The sequence below is a fragment of the Labeo rohita genome, chromosome 5 (assembly GCF_022985175.1).
Source record: "Labeo rohita strain BAU-BD-2019 chromosome 5, IGBB_LRoh.1.0, whole genome shotgun sequence".
NCBI lineage: Eukaryota > Metazoa > Chordata > Actinopteri > Cypriniformes > Cyprinidae > Labeo > Labeo rohita.
In genome coordinates this window covers 33,137,894-33,163,694 of record NC_066873.1, presented here as the reverse complement: position 1 = coordinate 33,163,694, position 25,801 = coordinate 33,137,894, and the positions used below count along the sequence as shown (strand labels likewise).

The 25,801-nt window shown below is 37.3% G+C and overlaps 1 protein-coding gene across 3 annotated transcripts; it reads left to right on the top strand.

Moving 5' to 3' along the window:
• The first annotated feature begins 1,100 nt into the window (after window positions 1-1,100).
• brwd3 (bromodomain and WD repeat domain containing 3) lies at window positions 1,101-25,490 on the top strand. Of its 3 annotated transcripts, none has more exons than XM_051109327.1 (40): window positions 1,101-1,521; window positions 1,654-1,712; window positions 1,798-1,827; window positions 1,970-2,029; window positions 3,587-3,737; window positions 3,885-3,983; window positions 5,889-6,049; window positions 6,276-6,497; window positions 7,109-7,209; window positions 7,315-7,385; window positions 7,503-7,603; window positions 7,829-7,869; window positions 8,823-8,927; window positions 9,095-9,248; window positions 9,377-9,511; window positions 10,075-10,203; window positions 10,293-10,518; window positions 10,922-11,056; window positions 11,317-11,500; window positions 13,355-13,445; window positions 13,541-13,711; window positions 14,230-14,303; window positions 14,843-15,047; window positions 15,121-15,219; window positions 15,315-15,422; window positions 15,532-15,656; window positions 15,807-15,889; window positions 16,161-16,272; window positions 16,352-16,413; window positions 16,494-16,649; window positions 18,363-18,483; window positions 18,592-18,717; window positions 18,835-18,910; window positions 19,248-19,298; window positions 19,382-19,525; window positions 19,657-19,809; window positions 20,902-21,041; window positions 21,145-21,221; window positions 21,389-21,535; window positions 23,215-25,490. In XM_051109327.1, exons 1-40 carry the CDS (start codon window positions 1,488-1,490, stop codon window positions 23,901-23,903), a joined length of 5,208 nt encoding a protein of 1,735 aa, XP_050965284.1. In that variant the 5' UTR covers window positions 1,101-1,487; the 3' UTR covers window positions 23,904-25,490. The 3 variants fall into 3 exon arrangements, with proteins under 3 accessions (XP_050965284.1, XP_050965283.1, XP_050965282.1); XM_051109326.1 differs by having other exon boundaries at window positions 1,102-1,521; window positions 11,320-11,500; window positions 14,227-14,303; XM_051109325.1 differs by having other exon boundaries at window positions 1,102-1,521; window positions 14,227-14,303.
• Window positions 25,491-25,801: the final 311 nt, after the last annotated feature.

The following is a 25,801-nucleotide window of genomic DNA, read 5'->3' as shown; positions in this document are numbered from 1 at the left end:
TATTATATTCTTGGTTTCTATGCATATGCTTATCTATAGTCAGTTATTATCTGTTAATAAGTGATTGGTGCAATATTATAACTCAGTAGATTTCACTGCATTTGAATCTTAACAAGTGATCCTAATCACCTCAGTACACAACAGCTGAGACTATCACACCCTAAATACAAATATAAGTTGCGACTTGGCTGATATCCATAAGACAAAATAAGTTTTTACTTATAAAGTCATTGCATACAATCTAAAACAAATTCAAGATTCTTCCGCTACTCTATTTGTGTTATCCAATGTTGATAAGACTGAAAATGCAACCTAAAGAAAATGATTTTGTATTTTCCATAAATGAAATTCATGAAAACTAAACAGGCCTTCAAATGTTCTTGGCTGATAAGGGACTTAAGTTTGTTAATTTGTATATTTTCCCCTTCTTAATTTTATTGGTATGCCTTTCTTTACACTTGTGATTGCTGTTGTAAATGTTTATTTAGTTAATTACGTTCAGTTCAGAAAGGTTCTGAGATGAACTGGATAGAAAGTGCAAAAAGGATTCAGAGAAGACAAGTCTTCAGGTAAACACTTTGTGGCTTTCGGAAAAACCTTTTTTGAGTGTTAGAAAAAGAAGTGAGTGTCTCTCTGTCATTAAAACTGCTTACAGATGCATTTAGATAGCTTTGAAAACTACGATTCTGACCCTTGCTGTGTCCGTAGTTGATGAATGAATGAAAGCATCCATGACCTCTTAAGTTTGAATCATCTGAGAGGCAACAGATTGACAGCCTATAAATATTCTGTTGAGCCCTGCTGTTCATAGCTGTGCAGAAAACATCATATCAGGACAAAGAAATTGTGTTTAGATTTTAATAACTTTATTGTAATAAATTAGAGGTTCAATGCACATTACATTCTGAACTGAATCGTACAATAAAGAAAATATTGAACAAACAACATGTTCAACAACACAGGATAAAGCCAACATTCTGTTAAAGAACTAAAAGCTATGGTGGTTGTATTTTAACATTTTTTCGATATATGCATCTTACGTAATTGTATTACGTAATATTTATGAAACCATACCTTACATAACACATATGTATATGACACAGAAATTGTAGTATGGAACATTTCATTGTGAGGGATTTGTGATTCCCCCACACACGCGAACTGAGATTCCTTAAGACGACGTTAAACATGAAACAAGTCCTTTATATTGCAATACAGCTCTGCTACTGGGTTCAATAAATCACCCAACTGTACACCATGCAAAATGTCCGCCCGTGGAAATGGTGAGCTCACCTGTGCGCTCTCAGTGCGCCACTGGCGGAAGCGTGCGGTACTGCTGGGCGCTGGTGCACGGCCGCCGCGCGGGGGCGCTCGAACAAAGCAGCAGGAGCGGCGGCTGCAGGCCGAAACGCTGAGAGCAAATACAGCACAGGCCGCTCTTAGCAAGCAGAGCTCCACGAACCTGCACCCACCGCCCGGACTGGGCCATGGCGGCGGAACCGTGCTCGCAAATTGAAGCCGGTGGGCAGCACTCGTTTTTCCGCGTCTTTATCGCTGTGAAGACTTTAAGCACTGTTTTAGCATTAGCCTTCGAGGCTAAGCTAGGCTAAGCTAAAGCTAATGGCTGGTGTTGTTGTGTTTCTCTCTCTGCAGAACTTTATTACCTGATCGCCAGATTCCTGCAGTCTGGACCATGTCAGAAATCCGCTCAGGTGAGGCCGAAAGTGGCGTGTGAGTGTCGGTGTGTAGCGGTGAGTGTGTGTTACGGTGTGTGTAACCCTCTGTGTGTTTCTGCAGATGCTGCTGCAGGAGCTGCACGAATATGAGGTGAGTTTCGTCCTTCTTCTCTCACTCTAACCCGTTATTTCTCTCTAACATCCCAACATCAGCATCTCTTCCTCGTGCCAGCGCGGCTGCGTGTCTAAATCCTGCGTATATTGTGTTTTTTCCCCCTGCTGCGTGTGTGCAGATCATCCCGAAGCGCTGGAGCTGGGATGGAAAGCAGTTTAAGCGAAGCTTTGAAGACTGGGTGAGATTAAATAAACTCTGTCGCACACATACACGCACGTGAAATTCAGCACTAAACTCTCACAGGTGCTTGGGTTACTTATATTACACCGTATAAATTGGAAAAAGCACTGATTTGAGGGCGCAGTGCTGGCGGTGAGAATGTAGTCTGTAATATACACGAGGCTTTGTTTTTGTGTGGGAAAGTTTTGATTTGGGGAATTGAAATAAAGTATTTGTTTTGAAATGAAAGGCTTTGTGCGTGCCGGCCGGAGGCGTTACGGCAGTGCAAATATATCGAGAGGGGATTGGTTGGTTGCTGCGCCATTTAAAGGCGGCAGCCAATCAAACTTCAGTTGCTACATAAGGGACAGGGAAGATGGGTGGAGAAGGCTTCTGATTGGCTGACACGAGGCGAATGCTTGTGTGTGGAGGGAAAAGGGTGGTCTTTCAGGAATTAGCGTAAATAAATATGGATTATAATAAGTTACCAGTCAAAAGTTTTTTAACAGTAAGATTTTTAATGTTTTTTTTTTGTCTCTTCTGCTTAGTCTGCATTTATTTGATCCAAAGTACAGCAACATCAGTACAATTTTTAAATATTTTTACTACCTAAAACAGTTGTTTTCTAAATATGTTTTAAAAAGTAATTTATTCCTGTGATTTCAAAGCTGAATTTTTATCATCATAATTCCAGTCACATGATTCTTCAGAAATCATTCTAATATGCTGATTTGCTGTTAAAAAATCTTTATTATTATTATTATTATTATTATTATTATTATGTTGAAAACAGCTGAGTAATATTTTTTTCAGGTTTTTTTTGATGAATAGAAAGTTTTTTTTCAGGTTTTTTCAGTTTTTTTCAGGTTTCTTTGATGAATAGAAAGTTCAGAAGAACAGCGTTTATCTGAAATAGAAATGTTTTGTAACATTATAAATGTCTTTATTATCACCTTTGAGCCATTTAAATCACCCTTGCTAAATAAAAGTATTAATTTCTAACAAACAAATTTACAGACTCCAAGCTTTTGAATGGTATAGTGTATAATGTTACAAAAGCTTTTTATTTCAGTTAAATGCTGATCTTTGGATCTTTCTATTCATCAAAGAATTCTGAAAAAAAAAATGTAGTCAACTGTTTTAAATATTGATAAAAATTAATAATAATAATAATAATAATAGATGTTTCTTGAACAGCAAATCCAAAGACTGGAGTAATGATGCTGAAAATTTAGCTTTGATCACAGGAATGAATGACGTTTTAAAATATATTCAAATAGAAATCCGTTATTTTTAACAATATTATAAAAATGTTTCTCAAAATTACTGTTTATGCAGCGTTTTGGATCAAATAAATGCAGGATTGGAGAGCAGAACAGAATTCTTTGAGAAGCTTTTGACTGGTAGAATATGTTGATTGGGGGAAAAAAAACAATTCACACTAGCTTGAAGACTAATAATATGAAGTAACTCACATTGTTGTTGCAGCAGTTATTCCTGTTTTTTCAATCATAATGTAAATAAGCTTTGCTGTGCCTCTTATCATTTATCAAATACCTCTGTGTGTATGTTTTAGGTCTTGTTAAATCAGCACATACCTGCGGATTACCTGTTGCGTGTGTGTGAGCAGATCGGCCCATTGATAGATAAACACATTCCTCCCAGTGTTCCTGGAGTCCACAGTTTACTGGGCACCGGGCGACAGTCATTGCTACGGACTGCAATAAGTGAGATGCAGGCTATCACTATATACCAACAATGAGAAACAACACAGGCTAGAGAATAGTGTGCATGTTTACACAAGCACTGCCTAACATTCATTTTCTCCCTCTAACACAGTTAAATATTTGATAAACTGTTGTTCTCTCTCTCAGGTTCTTCTCATACAGTATGGAGTGGTTCTGCAGTAGTTGCCTTGCACAGGGGACGGCCCCCAGAACCACCTCTCAACTGTGCCAAACCACCAAATATAGGTAAGTCCTACCCTCCTAAATGACGTATTGTGTTGTGACACTGCTATTTTTGAATTGAGCTTTATCAATCACTGTTGAGCAAAGAGTGTGACACCACTCACAAATTCCAATCACAAATTGTGCTTCCTGGTAGCTAATTAAAGTCAGCATGAAATGAAAATGTACTCAATCTATCTTCTCATATATATATATATATATATATATATATATATATATATATATATGTATATATATATGTATATGTATATGTGTGTGTGTGTGTGTGTGTGTGTGTGTAATGTTTTTTTTTTATCTATTTATTTACTTTCTATTATACCCCTTTGAAGAGATTTTTAAGAGTTAACATAAATACAGTTTTAGAGGGTTTTTTTTTTTTTTTTTTTAACCTTTAACAATATTTAATCAAAATCAAACTTGAGCTTCTGGTGAAAATGTCAGACTTGCCTCTGTTGATGTATGCAAAACTTGTCCAATCTTTTAAGAGGTTGCATTCATTTTGAGTGCAATGCCCACAATTTTTTTTCCTTACTGGATAAGCTTTTGTACGTCGATGTCTGTTGGCTGTCACAGTACAAATCAAAAGATCTTTCATTATTTCATTTCATTGCGACTTTAAAGGCCAGTCACACGTTTTTTCCATTGGCTTCCATTTATAATCACCGGAGATCATACAAATTTTGCTGGGTTCCAAGGTTCAAGTTTGGTGAACTTTGCATCTGTAACATGAAGACATGTGACCAACAGCACATTGCTATAACACTGTGTTACTTAAGGTCAATTAAATTTAAAGCAAAAAAAAAATTGCAGTGTTATGGTAAATAGGAGTAGATTGCGAATTTGTACATTTCTTTAAGATGTATTATATTTTGAATTTTTTTTTTTTTTTTTTTAAATAGCACTGCAGAGTGTAAAGTCATATTACAATTATATAGTGTCTGCAGAAGTTGCATGCTCTAGTTTGTCTAGTGCAAATAAAAATGTACAGATAATGTATTCACCCTGTTGTCACCCAAGATGTTCATGCTTTTCTTTCTTCAGTCGTAAAGGATTTTTTTTTTTTTTTTTTTTTTTTTTTTTTAAGGAAAACATTTCAGGAATTACCTCCATATGGTGGACTTCAGTGGTGCCCACTAGTTTGAATGTCCAAAATGCAGCTTCAAAGGGCACTAAACGATCCCAGCCGAGGAATAAGGGCCCTCAAAAAAAAAAAAAAAGTATATACTTTTTAACCTCAAATGCTCGTCTTTTCTAGCTCTGCGACGTGCATGCGTACTCTGTGTAATCCGGGTCAATACAGTTGGGTATGTTGAAAAACTCCCATCTCATTTTCAACATCAAAATCTTTTTACATTGCTGCAGAAGTGCCGACCCAGTGTTTACAAAGTGAACATGCAAAGAAGGTCAAACAGCTATGAAGTATGACTTTAAAGTTGGAGGAGAAAATGAGAGTTTTTCGACATACTGTAACCGTATTGATGAGCTAGACAAGATGAGCATTTGAGGGTAAAAAGAATATATATTTTATTTTTATTTATTATATGTTTGTTTTAGAAAATGTCTGATCTTAGAAAATGACTTATTCCTCGGCTGGGATTGTTTAGAGCCCTTTGAAGCTGCATTTTGGACGTACAAACTCATGGGCACCATAGGAGTCCACTATATGGAGATAATTCCTGAAATGTTTTCCTCAAAAAAACATAAATTGTTTACGACTGCAAAAAGAAAGGAGTGAGTACATTTATCTGTAAATTTTTGTTCTGGAAGTGAACTTCTCCTTTAATGCTCAATGTTAGCATGCTGTTTAGTGTAAGAATAATGTTTTTATTGTAGACCAGCTTTTCTCAACATTTCTCATACTTTGTGGTGGAAGTTGATTATAATCTCTCTGTAAATCTCTCTGCTTAGTGTCAATCATGGGTGCTCGCCAAAAAACAGGAGTGGCTCGATTTGGCCAGGCTTTCCCCTCCTGTACCTATCAGCACATGAAGATGCATCGAAGGATTCTGGGCCATCTCTCATCAGTTTACTGTGTGGCGTTTGACCGCACTGGACGGCGCATATTCACGGTAAATGAATCTAATTTGACTATTGCATATGGGCCTGATTTAGTCATAAAAGTGTAGTGTGTAACGTTGATGTTGAAATCATTTCTGCTATTAGAGTTTATTAAGTGGTGACGATCATAAGCCATGCATAGTTTCATTTCCTCAAAAAGTGCCATTGCTTAGTTAGCAATCCAGGAAACACTGTTTTGTGTTTTGTAATCAAGGTTTTTTCACACGTTTCTGTCAGGGTTCTGATGACTGTCTAGTAAAGATCTGGGCAACGGATGATGGCCGTCTCCTAGCCACTCTGCGCGGACACGCGGCAGAGATTTCAGACATGACAGTGAATTTCGAGAACACGCTCCTTGCCTCGGCCAGCTGTGACAAGATCATCCGCGTGTGGTGCCTGCGTACCTGTGCACCTGTGGCAGTGTTGCAGGGGCACACAGCCTCTATCACCTCCATACAGGTGTGTGAACACAAGTTTTCTAAGTCAATGTGAGAGTGAAGCACAGTACTATGCTCATTAGCTGGTGATTTCAGTGTCTCCGATCAGCTTGGTTCGCAGTAAATGCTTCTCTGCACAAGCTTCAACTTTGCATCTACTTTGAGTTTGGTCACTTACATGCATTACATGCCTTTGGGAAGAACATGCCTTTTTTTCATCAAAAAAATCACAATTAGATTTTAGAGCTGCAAAACGATTAGTCGTGATTAATCGATTCAAAATAAGTTTGTTTGCATACTATACATGTGTGCAATGTGTATATTTATGTATAAATTTATTCTGTAAAAATTTGCATGTACTTGTATGTAATTTATATTATATTTAAGTTTTATATAAATATTTTACGTATAAGTCTAACATATTTTTCCTTAATTTATACATGCATCTATGTGTATTTGTATATACATAGTAAATATACACAGTACACACGCATATAGTATGCAGACATAAACTTTTATTTTGAATCGATTAATCTTGACTTATCGTTTTGCAGCACTATCTGATTTTTCCCCCCAAACATTCAGCAGGTACTATTAATTCAGAGAATTTTTTTTCTCTCTCTATCTCTGCAGTTTTCTCCATCAGCATTAGGTTCTTCTCGGCATCTGGCCACCACTGGAGCTGATGGAATGGTGTGTTTCTGGCAGTGGAACTCACTTAGCATGAAGTTTGAGTAAGTGTCATTTGTCCATTTTAAATGACACGTTTTATCTCATGCCAGTAATTCACTTTTTTGCGTAGTGTAAATTTGCAACAAGTTGTGTGTTTGTGTTTGCAGTGATCGGCCCGTGAAGTTTATGGAACGTTCTCGTCCCGGAGTTCAGATATCCTGCAGCTCCTTCAGCTCTGGTGTGTTCACCCACACTCACACTCTTCATCAATCTTCAAACACTTTTCTCCTGTTATTTCATTATATTGTCGTAATCAGACTATAATTGTATGACCCATTGTGTTCTTTGATTCCAGGGGGATTGTTTCTGGCCACTGGAGGGACCGATCACGTGATCAGGGTTTACTACCTCGGCACAGAGACGCCTGTGAAGTTTTCTGACCTGGACTCCCACACGGTAAGACTGAGAGACATAGAGAAGAAAATCAGTAGATAGGCAAGAAGGCATGAGAGATGGAGTGACAGAAAATAGAATAATGGCCAGAAAAACAGAACTAAAGTAATGTAGACTGAAAAATGAGGAACATGGTAAAAATGAAAGTTTGAAAGTGATGACTGTATATTGTGCTGATTTAAAGGTTTAATTAATTTTAATGAAGTTAACAATGGTTTTGTTTTACAGGATAAAGTTGTAGCTATTCAGTTCTGCAATAACACTGACAGGTGAGTTATCAGCGTTCACTATGTGTGTAATAGTTTCTTTGTGTTTGTTTATTGGGATGTACATTTTTGTCTTTATTGCTGATTTGGTGTTTTTAAAGAAGTTCACTTCCAGAGCAAAAACCCCTTTGTCGTCCAAGATATTCATGTCTTTCTTTTTGTTTTCAGTTGTAAAGTAATTGTTTTTGAGGAAAACATTTCAGGATTTCTCTCCAGATAGTGGACTTCTATGGTGCCTTCGAGTTTGAACGTCCAAAATCCAGTTTAAATGCAGCTTCAAAGGGCTCTAAATGATCCAAGCCAAGGAATAAGGATCTTATCTAGCAAAACGATCAGTTATTTTCTAAAAAAAAAAATGCTCATCTTGTCTAGCTCTGCATAAACTGTGTATTCTGCTTCAATACAGTTAGGGTAGGTCAAAAAACTCCCATCTTATTTTTTTCCACCAACTTCAAAATCATCCTACATTGCTACAGAAGTACCGACCCAGTGTTTACAAAGAGAACATGCAAAAAAGAACAAACGCCCTTTACAAAAAAAAGGTAAAACCGTAATGTAGGATGAATCTCAGGAGAAAATGAGATGGGAGTTTTTCGACATACGCTAACTGTCATGAACCGGAATACACAGAGTTCATGCAGAGCTAGACATGATGAGTATTTGAGGTTAACAAGTATATAAATTGTCAATTTTTGTAGAAAATAACTGATAGTTTCGTATATAAGACCCTATTACCTTGGCTGGGATTGTTTAGAGCCCTTTCAGTCTGCATTTAAACTGCATTTTGGACGTTTAAACTCACGGGCACCACTGAAGTCCACTATATGAAGAGAAATCCTGAAATGTTTTCCTCAAAAAGAACTTCAACTTTAATTTCAAAATTAAAATTATCTGTAAATTTTTGTTCTAGAAGTGAACTTTTCCTGTAACTCTGTTTGTGTGTTTGTCTGCCTCAGTCTCAGGTTTGTAAGTGGTAGTCGGGATGGTACGGCTCGGATTTGGCATTACCAACAGCAGGAGTGGAAGAGTACCGTGCTGGACATGACCACCAGATTACCAGGGTTAGTGTGCAAACATATCTGTTCATTGTAGGATAAGGCAGGTTTCTCAACAAGCACAATTGTTCTTTTAAAAAAGTAAAATCTATTTGGTCTTTTAATTTTTTTTTTTTTTTTTTTTTTTTTTTTTTTTTTATACATCTGTGTGGACATATGTATTGTGTTCACAGGAGTGCTGTGATATCAGGCGATGACAAATCGACCAAGTTGGTGGTGACCATGGTCGCGTGGGATCGTTGCGATCGTTCCATCATCACAGCCGTTTCAAACTGCCTCCTCAAAGTCTGGAACTCAGCAAATGGCCAATTACTACATGTGCTGTCGGTATGTGTGTGCGTGCCAGAATTCATTCTGTTCCTTTGAGTTCCTGTTTTCTAATTCTAATGAGGAGTTTCCTGTGATTTGTTGCCCTTCATGTATGGGTCATGTATGCAAATGTCCTCTGTTTGTAGGGTCATGATGATGAGGTGTTCGTTTTGGAAGCGCACCCCTTTGACTCACGAATCTTGTTATCAGCCGGTCATGATGGTAACATCTACATCTGGGACCTCAGTAAAGGCCACAAGATCAGAAACTTCTTCAATATGGTGAGATGACACAACAGATCTTCAGTTTCAAATAAAAAAATTCAGCAATTTCAAAAGTATTTGACATAAGATAAGAAACGTACACCACTGTTTAAAAATTTGGGGTGACGAGGGGGAACAAAAGAATAATTTTATTCAGCAAAGATGCCTTAAATTGATCAAAAGTGACAAGATGTTGATAATGTTCCAAAAAAGACTTTTCATATTAAAGAATATTTCAAATTAAGTTTTAAGTTTAAGCTAAGAGTACATTATCTGTACATTTTTGTTCTGGAAGTTTCTCTTTTAATGCTGTTTTTAAACATTAGATTAATGCGACACTAAAGTAAAGGCTGATGAAAAACTCAAGTAAAGACTTGAGTAAAGGCTGATGAAAATTCAGCTTTGTCATCACAGGAATAAATTCCATTTTAATTTCTGAGCATAAGAGACTTCTTTAAAACACAATTTTAAAGTTTACCCACCTCAAATTATTGAACGATTGTGTGTACTACAGACTAGATATTGGTAGAAAAACTGCTCATCACAGAAATGTACTTCTTTTCTCTGTTCTTCTGTGTCAGATTGAGGGGCAGGGTCACGGTGCTGTGTTTGACTGTAAATTTTCAGTGGATGGGCAGCACTTTGCCTGCACAGACTCTCATGGTCATCTGCTCATCTTCGGATTTGGGTGCAGTCAGCCTTATGAAAAGGTTTGTTTGTGTCCAGATTTGTGGTATTCTGAGCTTTTTGTGCAGTTGATTGAAACCACTCACATTCCATCGCTTCACTCTGCTTTCAGATTCCAGACCAAATGTTCTTCCATACGGATTTCCGGCCGCTGATCCGGGACTCCAATAACTTTGTTCTAGATGAGCAGACGCAGCAGGCACCTCATCTTATGCCTCCGCCTTTTCTGGTAGACGTAGATGGGAACCCTCACCCACCTCGTTACCAGCGACTGGTGCCGGGCAGAGAAAACTGCAAAGAGGAGCAGCTTGTGCCACAGCTTGGCTACATGGCTAATGGTAAATTGATAAAGTTTAAATGAGGAATAACACATGACACAAAGCTTTACTGCAAGATTAATAAACATTTTATAGCTGTAGTATCAGGAGTTGTTATTATATAGGTTGCCTGTTTTATTTATAATGACCGCAGTAGGAATAGGACTAGAAATCTTACTGCTTGTCATCTGTCTGTCTGCTTAACACGACAACCTCTGGCATAAATTCATATCCTGTTCAACACTATGAACGTGACAACTTTAATAGTGTCCTCCTGTGCATATCACATAGCTTATGTTAATCATATTAAATGAAAAGCTCTCTGTGCTTACGGTCATGTCATGTGTAGTCCTGCTTATATTAGAAAACTAGACTAGGCTTTAGTCTAAATTAGCGTGTTGAGAGAGTCTTGTAATGTTTTTAGGTGATGGTGAAGTGGTTGAGCAGGTGATTGGCCAGCAGACTGCAGAGGACTCTCAGGAAGAAAGCCCATTGGATGACCTGATTAGGCAGCTCCAGCACCAGCAAGATGAGCGACTCAACTCAGGAAATCCTACAGGTGAGAACAGCCCACAGTTGACCTGTCAAAATGTTTTATAGCATTTTCAGCATGTTTTTATTGGCAAAATGCATATGTTATATAATAGTAAGAGAAACAAATATATTGTTTCTCTTACTATTATATATATATCATAATATAAATTATATTTACATTATATTAAAATTATTTTGCATTTAAAACTGACATCTGTTGGCTTAAAGGTCACTTACATAAAAGCTGTTAGTTTAGAGGTTGTGACATTTAAAGTTGTTGATCAGTAGGTGCTGAGGTGGCAGGTGGTCCTCTGTCACCCCCTAACGTCGGGCTGCGACGTAGCGGACAAGTTGAGGGTGTACGGCAGATGCACAACAATGCCCCCCGCAGTCAGATCGCCACTGAGAGAGACCTGCTGGCGTGGAGCTGCCGCGTAGTGGTTAATGAAGTCCAGTCTGGCACATTCAGGTACAAGTATGACAATTGAACAGCTTGCAAATCAAACAGAAGTAACATCCGGTAGAGCAACATTGCTACCAAAACCCATACATTTATTCTTAAATGCCTTTAGTGACAAAACAGGTCATTGTGATCTAAAACAGTTTTGTTTTTAACTTTTCTGACTCCAAGGCCCCCCACTGTCTGCAGCAATATTCTCCATATGCAATACTTCTCCAGTTTTTTGTGATTTACTGGAGAAAGAGAAATATATTATTTCAATATACCCAATTGTTATATTTTTATTAGATCTTGGCATAGCTAGACATGTATATTAATTATAAAACACCCCATCAGTCAAATACTGTTAAGGTCAAAAGTTTACATACACCTACAGAATCTACAAAATGTTAATTATTTTACCAAAATAAGACGGATCATACAAAATGCTTGCTATTTTTTTTTTTGTTTGTTTGTTTGTTTGTTTTATTTAGTATTGACCTGAATAAGATATTTCTCATCAAAGACGTAGAAGAGAAAATAATAGTTACCTGAATGATCCACAGCTGTGTGTTTAGTTGTTCCGGAGTCCCTCGTTTGTCCTGAACAGTTTAACAGCCCGCTGTTCTTTAGAAGAATACTTCAGGTCCCACAAATTCTTTGTTTTTTTTTAGGATTTTTGTGTATTTGAACCCTTTCCAGCAATGACTATGATTTGAGATCCATCCTTTCACACTGAGGACAACTGAGGGACTCATATACAACTATTACAGAAGGTTCAAACACTCACTGAAGCTTCAGAAGGAAACACAATGCATTAGGAACCAGCGGTTGAAAACTTTTTGAATTTAAAGATCTGTAAATGTAACTTATTTTGTCTTCTGGGAAACATGTAAGTGTCTTCTATAGCTTCTGAAGGGCAGTACTAAATGGAAAAAAATATGATATTCAGGCAAAATAAAAAAAAATGTACTCCTCTTCATTCTGTTCAAAAATGTACACCCCCTGACTCTTAATGTATAATTTTTACTGCTGGAGCGTCAGTGAGCGTTTGAACCTTTTGTAATAGTTGCATATGAGCCCCTCAGTTGTCCTCGGTGTGAAAATATGGATCTCAAAATCATACAGTCATTGTTGGAAAGGGTTCAAATACACAAAAATGCTGAAAAAGCAGAGAATTTGTGGGACCTGAAGGGTCTTTTCTGAAGAACAGCAGTTTGTTCAGGACAAACTAACTTCATGAACAACTATCACTAAACAAAAAAACAGTTGTGGATCATTCAGGTAACAACACAGTAATAAGAATCAAGCATACGTACACTTTTGAACAGGGTCATTTTTATAAATTATACTATTATTTTCTCTTGTGAACTGTATGTAAACGTTTTATGTGAAATATCTTATTCAGGTCAGTTCTATGAATAAGACTATGATCCCTTTTATTTTGGCAAAATAATTAACATTTTGCAGATTCTGCAAGGTGTGTGTAAACTTTTGACCTCAACTGTATATTATGTGGAATTAATGTAAACCTAAACTTAATCATTTAAAAAAACTGTTTATTATAAATTACTTTGAAAAACAGTAAGCCAATAAAGTCATTTCTATTTTACATGGAGCTGTTGCACATAATAAAAACACAGTGAACTTTTAAATATGCCAGTTTTTTATTTAGTTTTATTTAGTATATTCCTTTTTTTTTTTTTTTCTGTAGTTGTCTTGGGCTTTTAATGTAATTATCCACTAAAATTCCCGTTTTAATTGTCTATTGTTTGCTTTAACTACACTAAACTTTCCATGTTGGTTACCTTGTGTGAACAGCTTTGAGAGTTTTAACACCCAACCCTGCCTTTCCACTGATGTGATGTATTTGTCCATGTTTAGAGTGATGGAAGATAGTAGGCGTGCTAAAGGAGAGGTGGAAAGATCTATGTACAACATTGACAAGAAGAAGAAATCAGCACCCACAACGAGAGTGAGTTTTGTACAAATATGGGGACACATAAAGATAAAGTCGGTGCCAGACCACAGTATAAACCATAACTTCGTTTTCTCCCTCTTTATCTGTAGAGTGAGCCAGCAGGAGAGAGCGTTCGCACGTTACGGAGGCCTCAGCGTAAAGCTCAGCAGAGGAGACACACGTATCAGACCCGCTCGACTCGAGAAAGGAGACGCAGCACAAGTGTGCCCTCGTACACCCATAATGAGGAAAGTGTGGCAGAGTCCGACAGTGAAGTGGAGGTAAGAAGGGTGTGTGTGTGTGTGGGAGCATGAGTGCGTGCATGCTCTGCATTAGCTATATATTTGTGACCATGGACCACAAAACCAGTAAAATTGAAGGCTGAATGAATAAGCTTTCTATTAATGTATGGTTTGTTAGGATATGACAATATTTGGCTGAGATACAACTATTTGAAAATCTGGAATCTGAGGGTGCCAAAAATATCTAAAATATTGAGAAAATCGCCTTTAAAATGAAGTTCTTAGCGTTGCATATTACTAATCAAAAGTTTTGATATATTTACGGTAGGAAATTTACAAAATATCTTAATGGAACATGATCTTTACTTAATATCCTAATGAATTTTGGCATAAAAGAAAAATCGATAATTTTGACCCATACAATGTATTCTTGGCTATTGCTACAAATATACCCGTGCTACTTACGACTGGTTTTGTGGTCCAGGGTTACATTTTTACTAGTTTTGAAATGTTTAATTAAATATTTAATCAAGTTTCTAAATGTGCACTTTCAGCAGGAGGAGGAACAGAATGAGAACAGCGACGTGTCCTCTGATGGTGAAGCTCAGTGGGAGAATGACAGTAGCTCCAGGTTCAGTCTCCAGTCACAATATTTCACAACATAAATGATCAAAAATGCAGATGAATCATTCTGATTTGGTCTAGAACGATTTAAAGTTAAGATTAAATTAGGCTTTAATTTTTTGCAGCTTTTAGTCTTGACTCTATATATAATTATACAGGTGTAACAACAATCATTTTATTTAGACCAGTATTAGAGATTAATTTACAGATAATGGCCATGCTCATTTTTTTTTTTAATTAACATAAAAGTTACATATTTAATACTACTCTGAAGTATAATATTCAGCAAATCACAAAATGAAATTTTCATTCTTAAGACAAAATGCTAAAATTACTAGATTAAAAAAAAAGTATAAAAAAGTACTATTGTGATGTTTTTTTTTGTTTTTTTTTTGTTTTGTTTTGACTGTATCCATATTTAATTAATAATTTTTTGTTTTTAGTAGTCTTTCAGCTAGAGTTGAGTTCAGTCAAGTTGGACTATATAAGCTATATCTTTAAATGATAAATTTTCTGTTTATTCTCTTTCATTTTAATGTTTTACAGTGACTCTTCTAGCGAGTATTCTGATTGGACGGCGGATGCGGGAATCAACCTCCAGCCTCCTAAGCGAACAACTAGAAGACCGGCCCGTGTCGCCACGACCAGTAGCTCTGAGGATGAGGAGGGGACGGGGCAGGGAGAAGGAGAGGCTGAGAGAACGAGTAAACGAACTGAAAAGAAAAAGAAACCTAAACAGACTAAACAGCGGGTGAGCATCCATCTATCATTCATCAATCCATCCGTATTTTTTCCTCTATTCTAAAGTCTGTGTGTGTGTTTAGTCTGTGCCTGCTGGAGATTTAGATGAATGGTTGCCCCCATCTTGGATCATGGAGACAATTCCAAGACGATCACCTTTTGTACCTCAAATGGGAGATGAGGTGAGTCCCTTCGTTAAGTGTAGATACGCTCACAAAACACCGAAAGTAAATTCAAGGATTTGCATAGTCATGTCTCTTTCTGTGTCCTTCTGTAGTTGATATACTTCCGTCAGGGTCATCAAGCATATGTCCGAGCCGTGTGTCGTGCCAAAGCCTACAGCATCAACCCTCAGAAACAGCCCTGGAACCGCCTGAACCTCAGGGTAAGGGATTTATTTCCAGTCATTTTGTTAGGCATAATCTAGTTTGCATCACTTTTCTGCATTTAGACCAACAGGAACATGAAAGTATGTTGTTTGTTTGTTCTCATAGGACCAGGAGTCTGTAAAGGTAGTGGGTATTAAATATGAAGTCGGGCCGCCCACTCTGTGCTGCCTCAAACTGGCACTCCTGGACCCCACCTCAGGGAAAATGACCAACGAATCCTTCAGCTTGAAGTATGTACGCTTATGCTCACAAAAACACACACAAGCACAATTTGTTAGATTTTTATTTATTTATTTATTTATTTACTGTTGGTATTGAAATGTCATTATAAGTTATGATAAATACTTGCTAATGATAGCTGTCTCTTTGTCTCTCTTTAGGTATCATGATATGCCTGATGTCATTGACTTTCTGGTGCTACAACAGTTTTATAATGAGGCCAAAGAACGCAACTGGCAGCCTGGTGTGTTTGTGCTTTAAATTGTAGTATATGCTAGAGTCACTGAGGGCTTTGAGTAAACCTCTACTCAAGTTTGTTTGCACTATGGCTATAAAATGATACCTCAAATCATGTAGCTTGTTGAGGGAGAAGTCAAGTTTGTTGTCATTTTTTCAAGAGCTTACGTTTGTGTTTGAGCATCATTTCTTGGCAGATAATGTGGTGTGTGTGAATTTATGATGATCATAAATTAGCTTGTAAGTAGAGAATAACAGCTGTGGTTGTCTTTATTTAGGTCAGCATTTCAGGAGCATCATTGATGATGCTTGGTGGTTTGGTTCGGTGGAGTGTCAGGAGCCATTTCAGTCGGAATATCCAGACAGCCTCTTTCAGTGCTACATTGTCAAGTGCGTAGATTTGATCACTGCTTTAAAGTATAGAGTTAAACCTTTAGCTGATTAATAATTGGTGTATGTTGTTCTGCAGGTGGGATAATGGAGAGAGAGAGAAGATGAGTCCGTGGGATATAGAGCCAATACTTGAAGAAGGTACTGACACGCTTGAAATGTAATACTAAATCAGTCAATCACATTCTGGCATGTCTAATGTTGTGATTGATCATCTACAGCTCCACTTCCAGAGGAGCATGGGGGCAGTGTCCCGGTCACAGAGGACGAGCTTCAGGCCCTGCTGTACACCCCTCAGGAGGGAGAGTGGGGGATGCACACACGAGATGACGAGTGCGAGAGAGTCATCACAGCCATAGATCAGCTGTTAACGCTAGGTATGACAAATGCACACAAATAGGGCTGTCACTAACAATTTGATATATATATATATATATATATATATATATATATATATATATATATATATATATATATTATATGTCTTTATATATCTTTTATCTAAGCAAACAATAACCTTTAAAATGACTTAAAATACATAAGTCGCTGGGGTTTATTTGTAGCAATAGCCAAAAATACATTGTATGGGTCAAAATTATTGATTTTTCTTTTATGGCAAAAATCATTAGGAAATTAAGTTAAGATCATGTTCCATGAAGATATTTTGTAAAATTCCTATTGTAAATGTATGAAAACGTAATTTTTGATTAGTCATATACATTAAGAACATTATTTGAAGAACTTTAAAGGCAATTTTCTCAATATTTTGATTTTTTTTTTTTTTTTTTTTTTTGCACCCTCAGATTCCTGATTTTTAAATAGTTGTATCTCGGCCAAATACTGTCCTGTCCTAACAAACTATACATCAATGAAAAGCCGATTTATCCAGCTTTCATATGATGCATCTCAATTTTGGAAAAATGACCCTTATGACTGGTTTTGTGATCCAGGGTCACATATATATATATATATATATATATATATATAATAGCAATGAGGCAATAATAATTAGTTCGAATAAAGTATCAAAAGCAAGTAATGAGTTTATTGAACTGTTAAAATGCATAATTACAAAAAATAGAGCGAATGTACATTATGCATTAAAAAAGCCTGCAGAGGGAGCCAACAGCCTGACACTTGTTTTTACACTTTACTGCGCGATTAATCCTTGTTTGATATTGACTAAACAACATTTAATTCAAATGTCCATTTAATCTTTAAAATTTGGCAATTTATGATAGAAAAGCTACAGCCACTGTAATTTCTTGAATATGTGAATATCAAAACCTTTGTTTTGAAATTGCGATGAACCGTTAGCATATTGAAAGATGATGTATTCTCCTGTGTTTGCATATAAATTATTTATCTTAAATCTGATTAAACTGAGCACATTGTGTTCCTAGATGAACATTTTAATAAACCCAAACTCACAGTAACATGCAGAGATGGAGTTTGAGATGCTCCACACATGTAAATGATAACAGTTTGTGTAGCAGCATTTGCTGTGAACGGAGCTGCTCTGAGATGCATGTACGTAACCTACACGCATGTAAATAAAGCGCATATGTGACCCTGGACCACAAAACCAGTCATAAGTAGCATGAGTATATTTTTAGCAATAGCCAACAATACACTGTATGGGTCAAAATTATCAATTTTTCTTTTATGCCAAAAAACATTAGGATATTAAGTAAGATCATGTCCCATGAAGATATTTTGTAAATTTCCTATCGTAAATATCTCAATTTTTTGATTAGTAATATACGTGGCTAAGAACTTCATTTAGACAACTTTAAAGGAACACCCCACTTTTTTTGAAAATAGGCTCATTTTCCAACTCCCCTAGAGTTAAACACTTGAGTTTTACTGTTTTCGAATCCATTCAGCCGATCTCCAGGTCTGGCAGTAGCACTTTTAGCATAGCTTAGCATAGATCATTGAATCGGATTAGACCGTTAGCATCTTGCTCTAAATTTACCAAAGAGTTTCGATATTTTTCCTATTCAAAACTTGACTCTTCTGTAGTTACATTGTGTACTAAGACTGACAGAAAATGCAAAGTTGCGATTTTACTCTTGTGTGTTTTGCAGATGTGGCAAAGGCATTCGCCTCCCCTGTAGATTTGAGGGAATATCCGCTGTACTGCACTGTTGTGGCCTATCTCACTGACCTCAGCACCATCAGAACAAGATTAGTGCACCGCTTCTACAGGTACACTCAGTCCTTTATAGTGTCATCAAACATAAATGAGTGCCTCATTCTTCCAGGTAATCACAAATGCGAGTGTTGGAGTTTTTTCACATGTCTTTGTATGTGTAGACGGATCTCAGCATTAATGTGGGAGGTACGTTACATTGAACACAACGCTCGGACATTTAACGAACCGCAGAGCCCCATTGTCAAGGCAGCCAAAACGGTCAGCAACGTCCTGCTGCGTTTTATCAGGTCAGAGAAAATGCAGTCACTTACACATTCATATCAGTCACAATTCCTCTGGTTCACCTGCTGGGCTCAGTGACCATACAGCGCATATTCATTATTAATGTGTGCATGTGTCTGCAGGGATCAGACCTGTACTGATATCTTGGATCTGTACAATACAATGAAGAGTGAATTCAGCAGCGAAGAAGAGGAAGAGGTGAGCCTGGGAGTCTGTGTGTGTGAATTATATCAGAAGTGTGTGTGAGTGTGTATGGAGCAAGTATAGTCTGCTGACCCAGGACCACTGTGACAAAGCTTTGGTCCAGCTGCAGCCTGTTGTATATATTTTAGTATTAAGCCACGGGTGTCCATGCTTGTTTCTGGAGGGCAACTTTCCTGCTGACTTTAGCTCCAACCCTAATTAAACTTTCCTGAATCAGCTAATCAAAGTGTTCAGACTCACTTGAAGCTTCCAGCAGGACTTTGACCCTCCAGGAGCAAGATTTTATACCCCTTTTTATACGAACTCTTCATTGCCTCTGTTTGCTCTGTAGGAGATTGTGGATGTGGACTCGGACACTCCTGGCACCTCCACTGGTCAGAGGGTGAGACACTTCAACTTATAATTGACTTATTATGAAAGTGTTATACCTGGTGTGTTTTCCCTAACCCCTCCCACCATTTTCAGAGGTCCAATAACGTGCCTCAGAAGCGTGGTGTGGTCCTGGATATAAACGCATGGCACGGACAGTGCAAAGAGCTTCTGAGGAGAATGATGGCAAGCTCAGATTCAGAGCCTTTCCGCCAACCTGTCGACCTCTTCGCCTACCCGGTACCTCGTTCTTCCCTCTCTGTTCTGTCTTCACAGTTACCATCATTTTCTATTCTCTCCCTTTAACATTGTTACTAACTGTTTTCAGTGTCAGAAATCTGATCAAATTTCTCTTTTTGTTTCTTTTTTAGGATTATCGTGATATTATAGACACTCCTATGGATTTAGGTACAGTCTCCGAGACCTTGATGGGTGGGAACTACGAGAATCCCATTGAGTTTGCCAAAGACGTGCGGCTTATCTTCAGTAATTCAAAGGCTTACACGCCCAACAAGAAATCTCGAGTAAGATCAGAACCCATTTTTCTAGCTCTCCAGTGAATTCATTACTGAGGTGTATTCATTTTCAAGCTTTTTGAAAGAAATTAATACTTTCATTTATCAAGGACACGTGAAATTGATCAAAAGTGACAAGGATTTTGTTCAAATAAATAAATAAAATTCAAATGAATATACCACCATTTCCATAAAAACATTATAACATTGATGATAAGAAATATTTCTCAGCATATTAGAACGATTTCTGAAGGATCATGTGACACTGAAGACTGGAGTAATGACTTTTGATAATTAAGCTTTGCCAACACAGGAAAAGATTACATTTTAAACTATAAAGGTAGAGAAATGTATTTTCAGTTGTAACAGTATTAAATATTATTACTGTTTCACTATTATGCCCCTTTTTACAATAGAGTCTCCCCAGAATGTGTGTGAAGGTTCAGCTCAAAATACCCCACAGATCATTTATTATATCATTTTGAAAATGCCCATTTTGAGTGGAAGCAGAAACACACTGTTTTTGTGCATGTCTCTTTAAATGTAAATGAGCTACTGCTCCCCGCCCACTTTTCCAGAATAGGGCTGTTCCTTTACAGATTGTATCTCAGATGTTGTGATAAAAAAAAAACGTTTATCTGGTTTTGATTATCATGTCTATCACGCTAAAATCATGCGTTTTAAGCCATATTAGTTTAAAGTTCTGATATAGGGTTTTCTGAGCTCACACGCACCGAAAGTGGTTGTCACACGGCATGAGAGCACTAAACTGTGAAGAGCGTTCTCTTTTATGTTTTATTGCACTTAAACTGTCAAATACACACTATTTTATGTTGAAACCACACGAGTTACAAAAACAGTCAGTTATGTCTGTAAAGGTAAACAGCTGAGAAAGAAATTACATGTTTATATTAGATCTGTGTGGTGGTAGCATAATTTACAGTGAATAAATAAATATACTGCTCTTTGGTCTCCTCTGAGGCTGGGACAAGCTTTTTTTTTGTCTGCCATTATGCAGCTGTATTAAAATAGTAAAGTAGCTTTTGGCTTTAGTCGATCCATAGTATAGCTCTGATTTTGTTTATTTGTTTGTTTGTTTAGATCTACAGTATGACACTGAGTCTGTCTGCGTTTTTTGAGAATCAGATCATTCCTATTATCTCAGACTACAAATCTGCAGTTCAGAATCAGCGTAGGAGTCAACAGAGACTCAAAAGATTACAGAGTTCCTATCCCAACAGGTAAAACACATACACCCACTATCAAATCATGGTATAGAGTGCACATGTATTTTTCAGTTCTTTTTAACTTTTTTTTTTAAATTAAACCTGTGTGTTTTTGCAGTCCCAAAGGAAAACAGAAATCAGGAAAGAAAACTTCCCAGGGGTCTGCAAAGGCCCGCTCACGGAAATCCTCTCAAGGTGTGTAAGAGAGTTCAAGATGTTGTAATTACCGTTCTTTCCCAATTGGGGTTGTCTGAAATCAACCATATAGAATAGAATAGAATAGAATAGAATAGGAAATGGTTATAATAATGGTCAATTTAGTTTATATGCATTCTAAATAAAGTGTTCACTTCTTTCATCAGATTTGAATGTTGCACAAATTGATGAAGACAGTCAGCCATCCTCTTCATCCTCATCCTCTTCCTCCTCATCTTCCTTGTCCTTTTCATCAGAGCAGCCAGGAGCCAACAGAGTTACACGCAGCCGTGTTACACCAAGCAAATCCTCAGGTATACGCTCATACACACAAACAAACATACACTGCCTCTCAAAAGTGTGGGGTCAGTAAGATTTCATTTTTAATGAAGCAAGGGCTTTTACATGGACTTGTTTTAAAAGGATAGTTCACACAAAAAAATTAATTTTCGAATCATTTGATTCAGGTCAGGACTTTGGATCATCATTACGGAGCGGTTTTGCAATTCGAAATTTTCTGATTTCTTTTTCTTAAACAGTAGAAAACATGAAACAATTAAAGCAGTACAGTTATAAAAACAAAAAGAAAATTAACCGTGGTTTTACTATAGTAAAAGTGCATTATACTTTGTAATACTTTAGTAGTAATACACTTCACTTTATTTTTGCCTTTTTTTTTTTTTTTTTTTTTTTATTAGTATATTTTTATTTATCTATTTATCTTGCAGTCTAAAAAATGCTATTTTAAAAACAACCCTGTGATGCGAAATAGTTTGGCAACTATTTGGCATCACAGCGCTGGGTAAATATTGGACAGAACACATGCCGGGTTATTTTTACCCAGCTGTGGTTGAGTTAAATGTTTTTACCAAGCATGCTTGGTTATTTTATTTAAGTCAACTATTGTGTTAAAAAATTATTATATTGTTGGCTTAAAATGGACTGGAACTTATAAAAAAAAAACACACACACAAAATAACTAGAGGCAACAGCAATAATCAAAAGATAAACATTTATTATTAAGCAAGAACACATGGACAAAAGACAAGACAAATTAAATTTATTTGGGTGAATTCAGCATAGTTTACAATATTACATACATTTAAACTCATTTAACAAGCATTTTAGACATATAAAAATGTAACATTTAAAAGTAGCATTTTAGTTTTAGTATATTCAACCATTCTCTGTAATCGCTTTTTACTGAAATAGTGGTAATTTTCATGCTGGTGTGTCACCGAAATCTGAGCCGGTGAAGGGCTGCTGTTCGCCGGGGAAACTAAGAACTTCAGGCTGCGACCTCGCGTTTCACTCGTAGCTTAAAGACGTCGTGACTGACTCCAAAACCTGCCCACAAACATACAGTACTGACATTAGAGAACACATTTTTACATCAAATTAAATTTAACTCAATATAACAAATAAAATCCATTTATTTTATGTAAGGCAAAAGGTGTTTCCATCATGCAAAGTGACTGCTGCTGACACAGCTAACTGACATCTCGTCCTTGTGTTGCATTTCGTAAAATAATACAATTTACAGCACAGTAAATGACTTTATGAATAAAATAAACTGTATACAAACTGAAGAAATGCACCAAATCGGCAGCGCTGAGAACCGCTCTCACCTGTAGAGGACTCAAAAAGCCCGCGCTCTGACTGTAACTCAGCTGCTGGGTTGTTTCGTCAGAGACAGGCTTAACTCGAAGGTTGGGTAGAAGAAAATAACCCACTGATTAAAAAAGACCCTGGGTAAAACATATTAAAAATAACCCAATAAAATGACCCAACAAGTTGAATCCAGCATTTCAACTATTGTGAAAGCTTAAAAAAATCTTGAAATTGAAATTTAAAAAATCTTGCATTCAGAAAGCTTAAAAAAATCTTAAAAAACATCTTACTGACCACAAAATTTGAAATGTTAGCGATTATTGCACAGAATTTATTTTACCTCCATTTTTACTAAAATTGTATCCTCTGTGCATTGAAATAGGTGGCAATGGTATACTGTCAAACGGAGGTCGAAGTTCACGGCGGAGAACGGCCGCATTAACCGAAGAGGGAGAGGTCTCTGAATGTGAGAGTACCAGCTCATCGTCATCTTCAACATCCGCGTCATCGTCCTCTTCCGGAACCTCATCGTCTTCGTCCGAGAGTGACGACAGCGGGGCTGAGGTGGGCGGCTTTGCCGACGGTGGCGATCACGACTATAGCAAAGCCCCGCAACACCAACAGAAAGGCAAAGCACCAGCGCCCTCCGTCGATAACACAAAACGAAAGCGGAAAGGAGAAACGCAAACAACACCTGTGAAACGAGCACGCCGAGCAAACGAAAGAGACGAAGAAGAGGAGGAGCCCGAGGAAGAGGAAGAACCAGAGGAAGAGGAGGAACCTGAAGAGGAAGAGGAGGAGCTCGATGAGGAAGAGGAGGAGTCGGAGGAGGAAGACGATGACGTTTCGTCATCAACGAAAACTGGAAGTCAGAGGTCAAATCAAAGGACTCCGAAGTCGGGGCGGGTTAATACTCGTAACCAGGGTCGAAGGACTGTTCTGTACAACGATGACTCTGAAGATGAGGGGCCGACGACAGACCCGCTGAATCTAGGAATGTCACGTTCTGGAAGGGTCCGTCGCATGACTGAGCGTGCACGGGTCAGCCATCTTATGGGCTGGACACATTGACATTTTATGATCTTTACACAGACTCACTACAGCTATACTGCAGGGATTTTGTTTTTAGTACTGTCTCTTTGTTTTTGTTTTATACTGTTGTTGTCTCCGAAACTTGATGTTCATGACTCTTCCTGGACTGTGGTGCTCTCTTTCTTGTCACGCCATCAACTAATCAGCCACCTCTGCCTTATTCTGGTCCAGAGCGGTAAAGAGTCAACTTTCCTTCCTTCCCTCTCTCTCTGTTTATCCTCCCTCCCTTCCTCCTTTTGTTTGACTTTAATTCCCATCTTGGTTCTTTTGGTTTCTTTCACTCCAAGGAATTAATTCTGTCAGAAAGATGGTGCTGCTCTCCTCTCACTTCCTCCATCTCGTATTCTTTTCATACCCCTCTTTTTTTTTTTTTAAGCAGGGGGTCATTGAGAACACTTACATTTAGCGTGTAATTCAGCTGACTTGACTTTAGTATTAAATCAGGTTCTGCATTTACCTCTGTTCAATAATGTAATCGATTTTGGTGCAGGTGCAAGCTCTGAGATGCATTAACTACTTCCAGATCACTCGCGTTAATCCTCATCTATCTGAGCACAGACACGAGGAGGATTGTGGGAAATGTAGGAGACGATGCACTTCTCCCTTCTCCTCTTGTTCAAATACACAAAAACACTTCAGACTGTTTTTACAGAATATATTTATATTTTTCCACTCTTGTATGATACACTTTGACTCATTCTTATCTTGCAGTAAGGAGAACATTAGTATTGATGATAATGTTTGCACATTTTATGTCAAGTACGTGTGGCAGCTGATTGGTGGATGTGAGGTGATGTCTGAATCCTGGACTCTAACTGGTTCAGATATAATGTAAATTTAAAGCTGGTGCCCTCAAGCTATCTGAAGAGCAACAGACTGTTTAGTTTCTTTTTCTTTTGCAATGTTATTTGCTCTAGGTCATTATCATGAAAGACTAAAAAGGCTGTTATGTTTTCAACAAGGAAGACGAGAAGAAACCCTCTCTGAAAATCATCTAATGTGATCATGTAATCAATGGTAGTTTGTTTCACTGGTGTATTTTCAGGATGGTGAAGATAAAGCATTATAAGTCGAATCTGAGTTTGGATTGTGGTGTCAAAGGGTGTACAGAATGTTTTTTTTTAAACATTGGTACTTCTCTTTCTTTCACACTCTCTCTTTCTTTTTGCCCTTCTCTTCTTCTGTTTATCCCTCCCTCACTTTTGATTTTCTCTCTGTTGCACTACTGTGGAAAGCACCCTCTCCATCCAATCCCGAAACTGCTTTTCCTCACCTGTTTGAAAGATGTTTCCCAGCCAATCAGTAAACAGCATTAACCTCGGTGCTGTTCCCTTCATTTAGAAAGGAGTTGACCAGATGAGTTTATTTTTTAGTCTATTCATTACCTTTCCATTTCTCATGGCCCTTTTTTTTGTATCAGGGATTTGTTGTCATGTTGTGACAAAGCCTCAATCTGTTCAGTGACAGTAATAATGAAGATGGTCATGATGTTAGATGTCATAAACTTATGTCCTTTTTTCTACACATTTTGGATTGTTTTGTTTTATAATAAAGGTGTAAAACTGTGATTAGACTCTATTTGATCTGTACCAGTCAAAAGGACATGAATGTAGATAAAATTATGATATTATATGAGCCATTCTACAGAACTGGTTGTAAATGTATTGGAAAGAAAATGTCTTGTTTCACATATTTATGTATGCAAATTGTATAATATCCAAGGTATACATTTTTATTAATTGTGCAGTTAGTTCTCATTGTATTTTTCAGAACGTTTTGGGATGTTTGCCCTCTCCTCAAATTTGTCACTAACTAAACACAGTAATATATAATTTAATAAGAAGGGTTTTATTGACATATTAAGATTTTGCTTACAT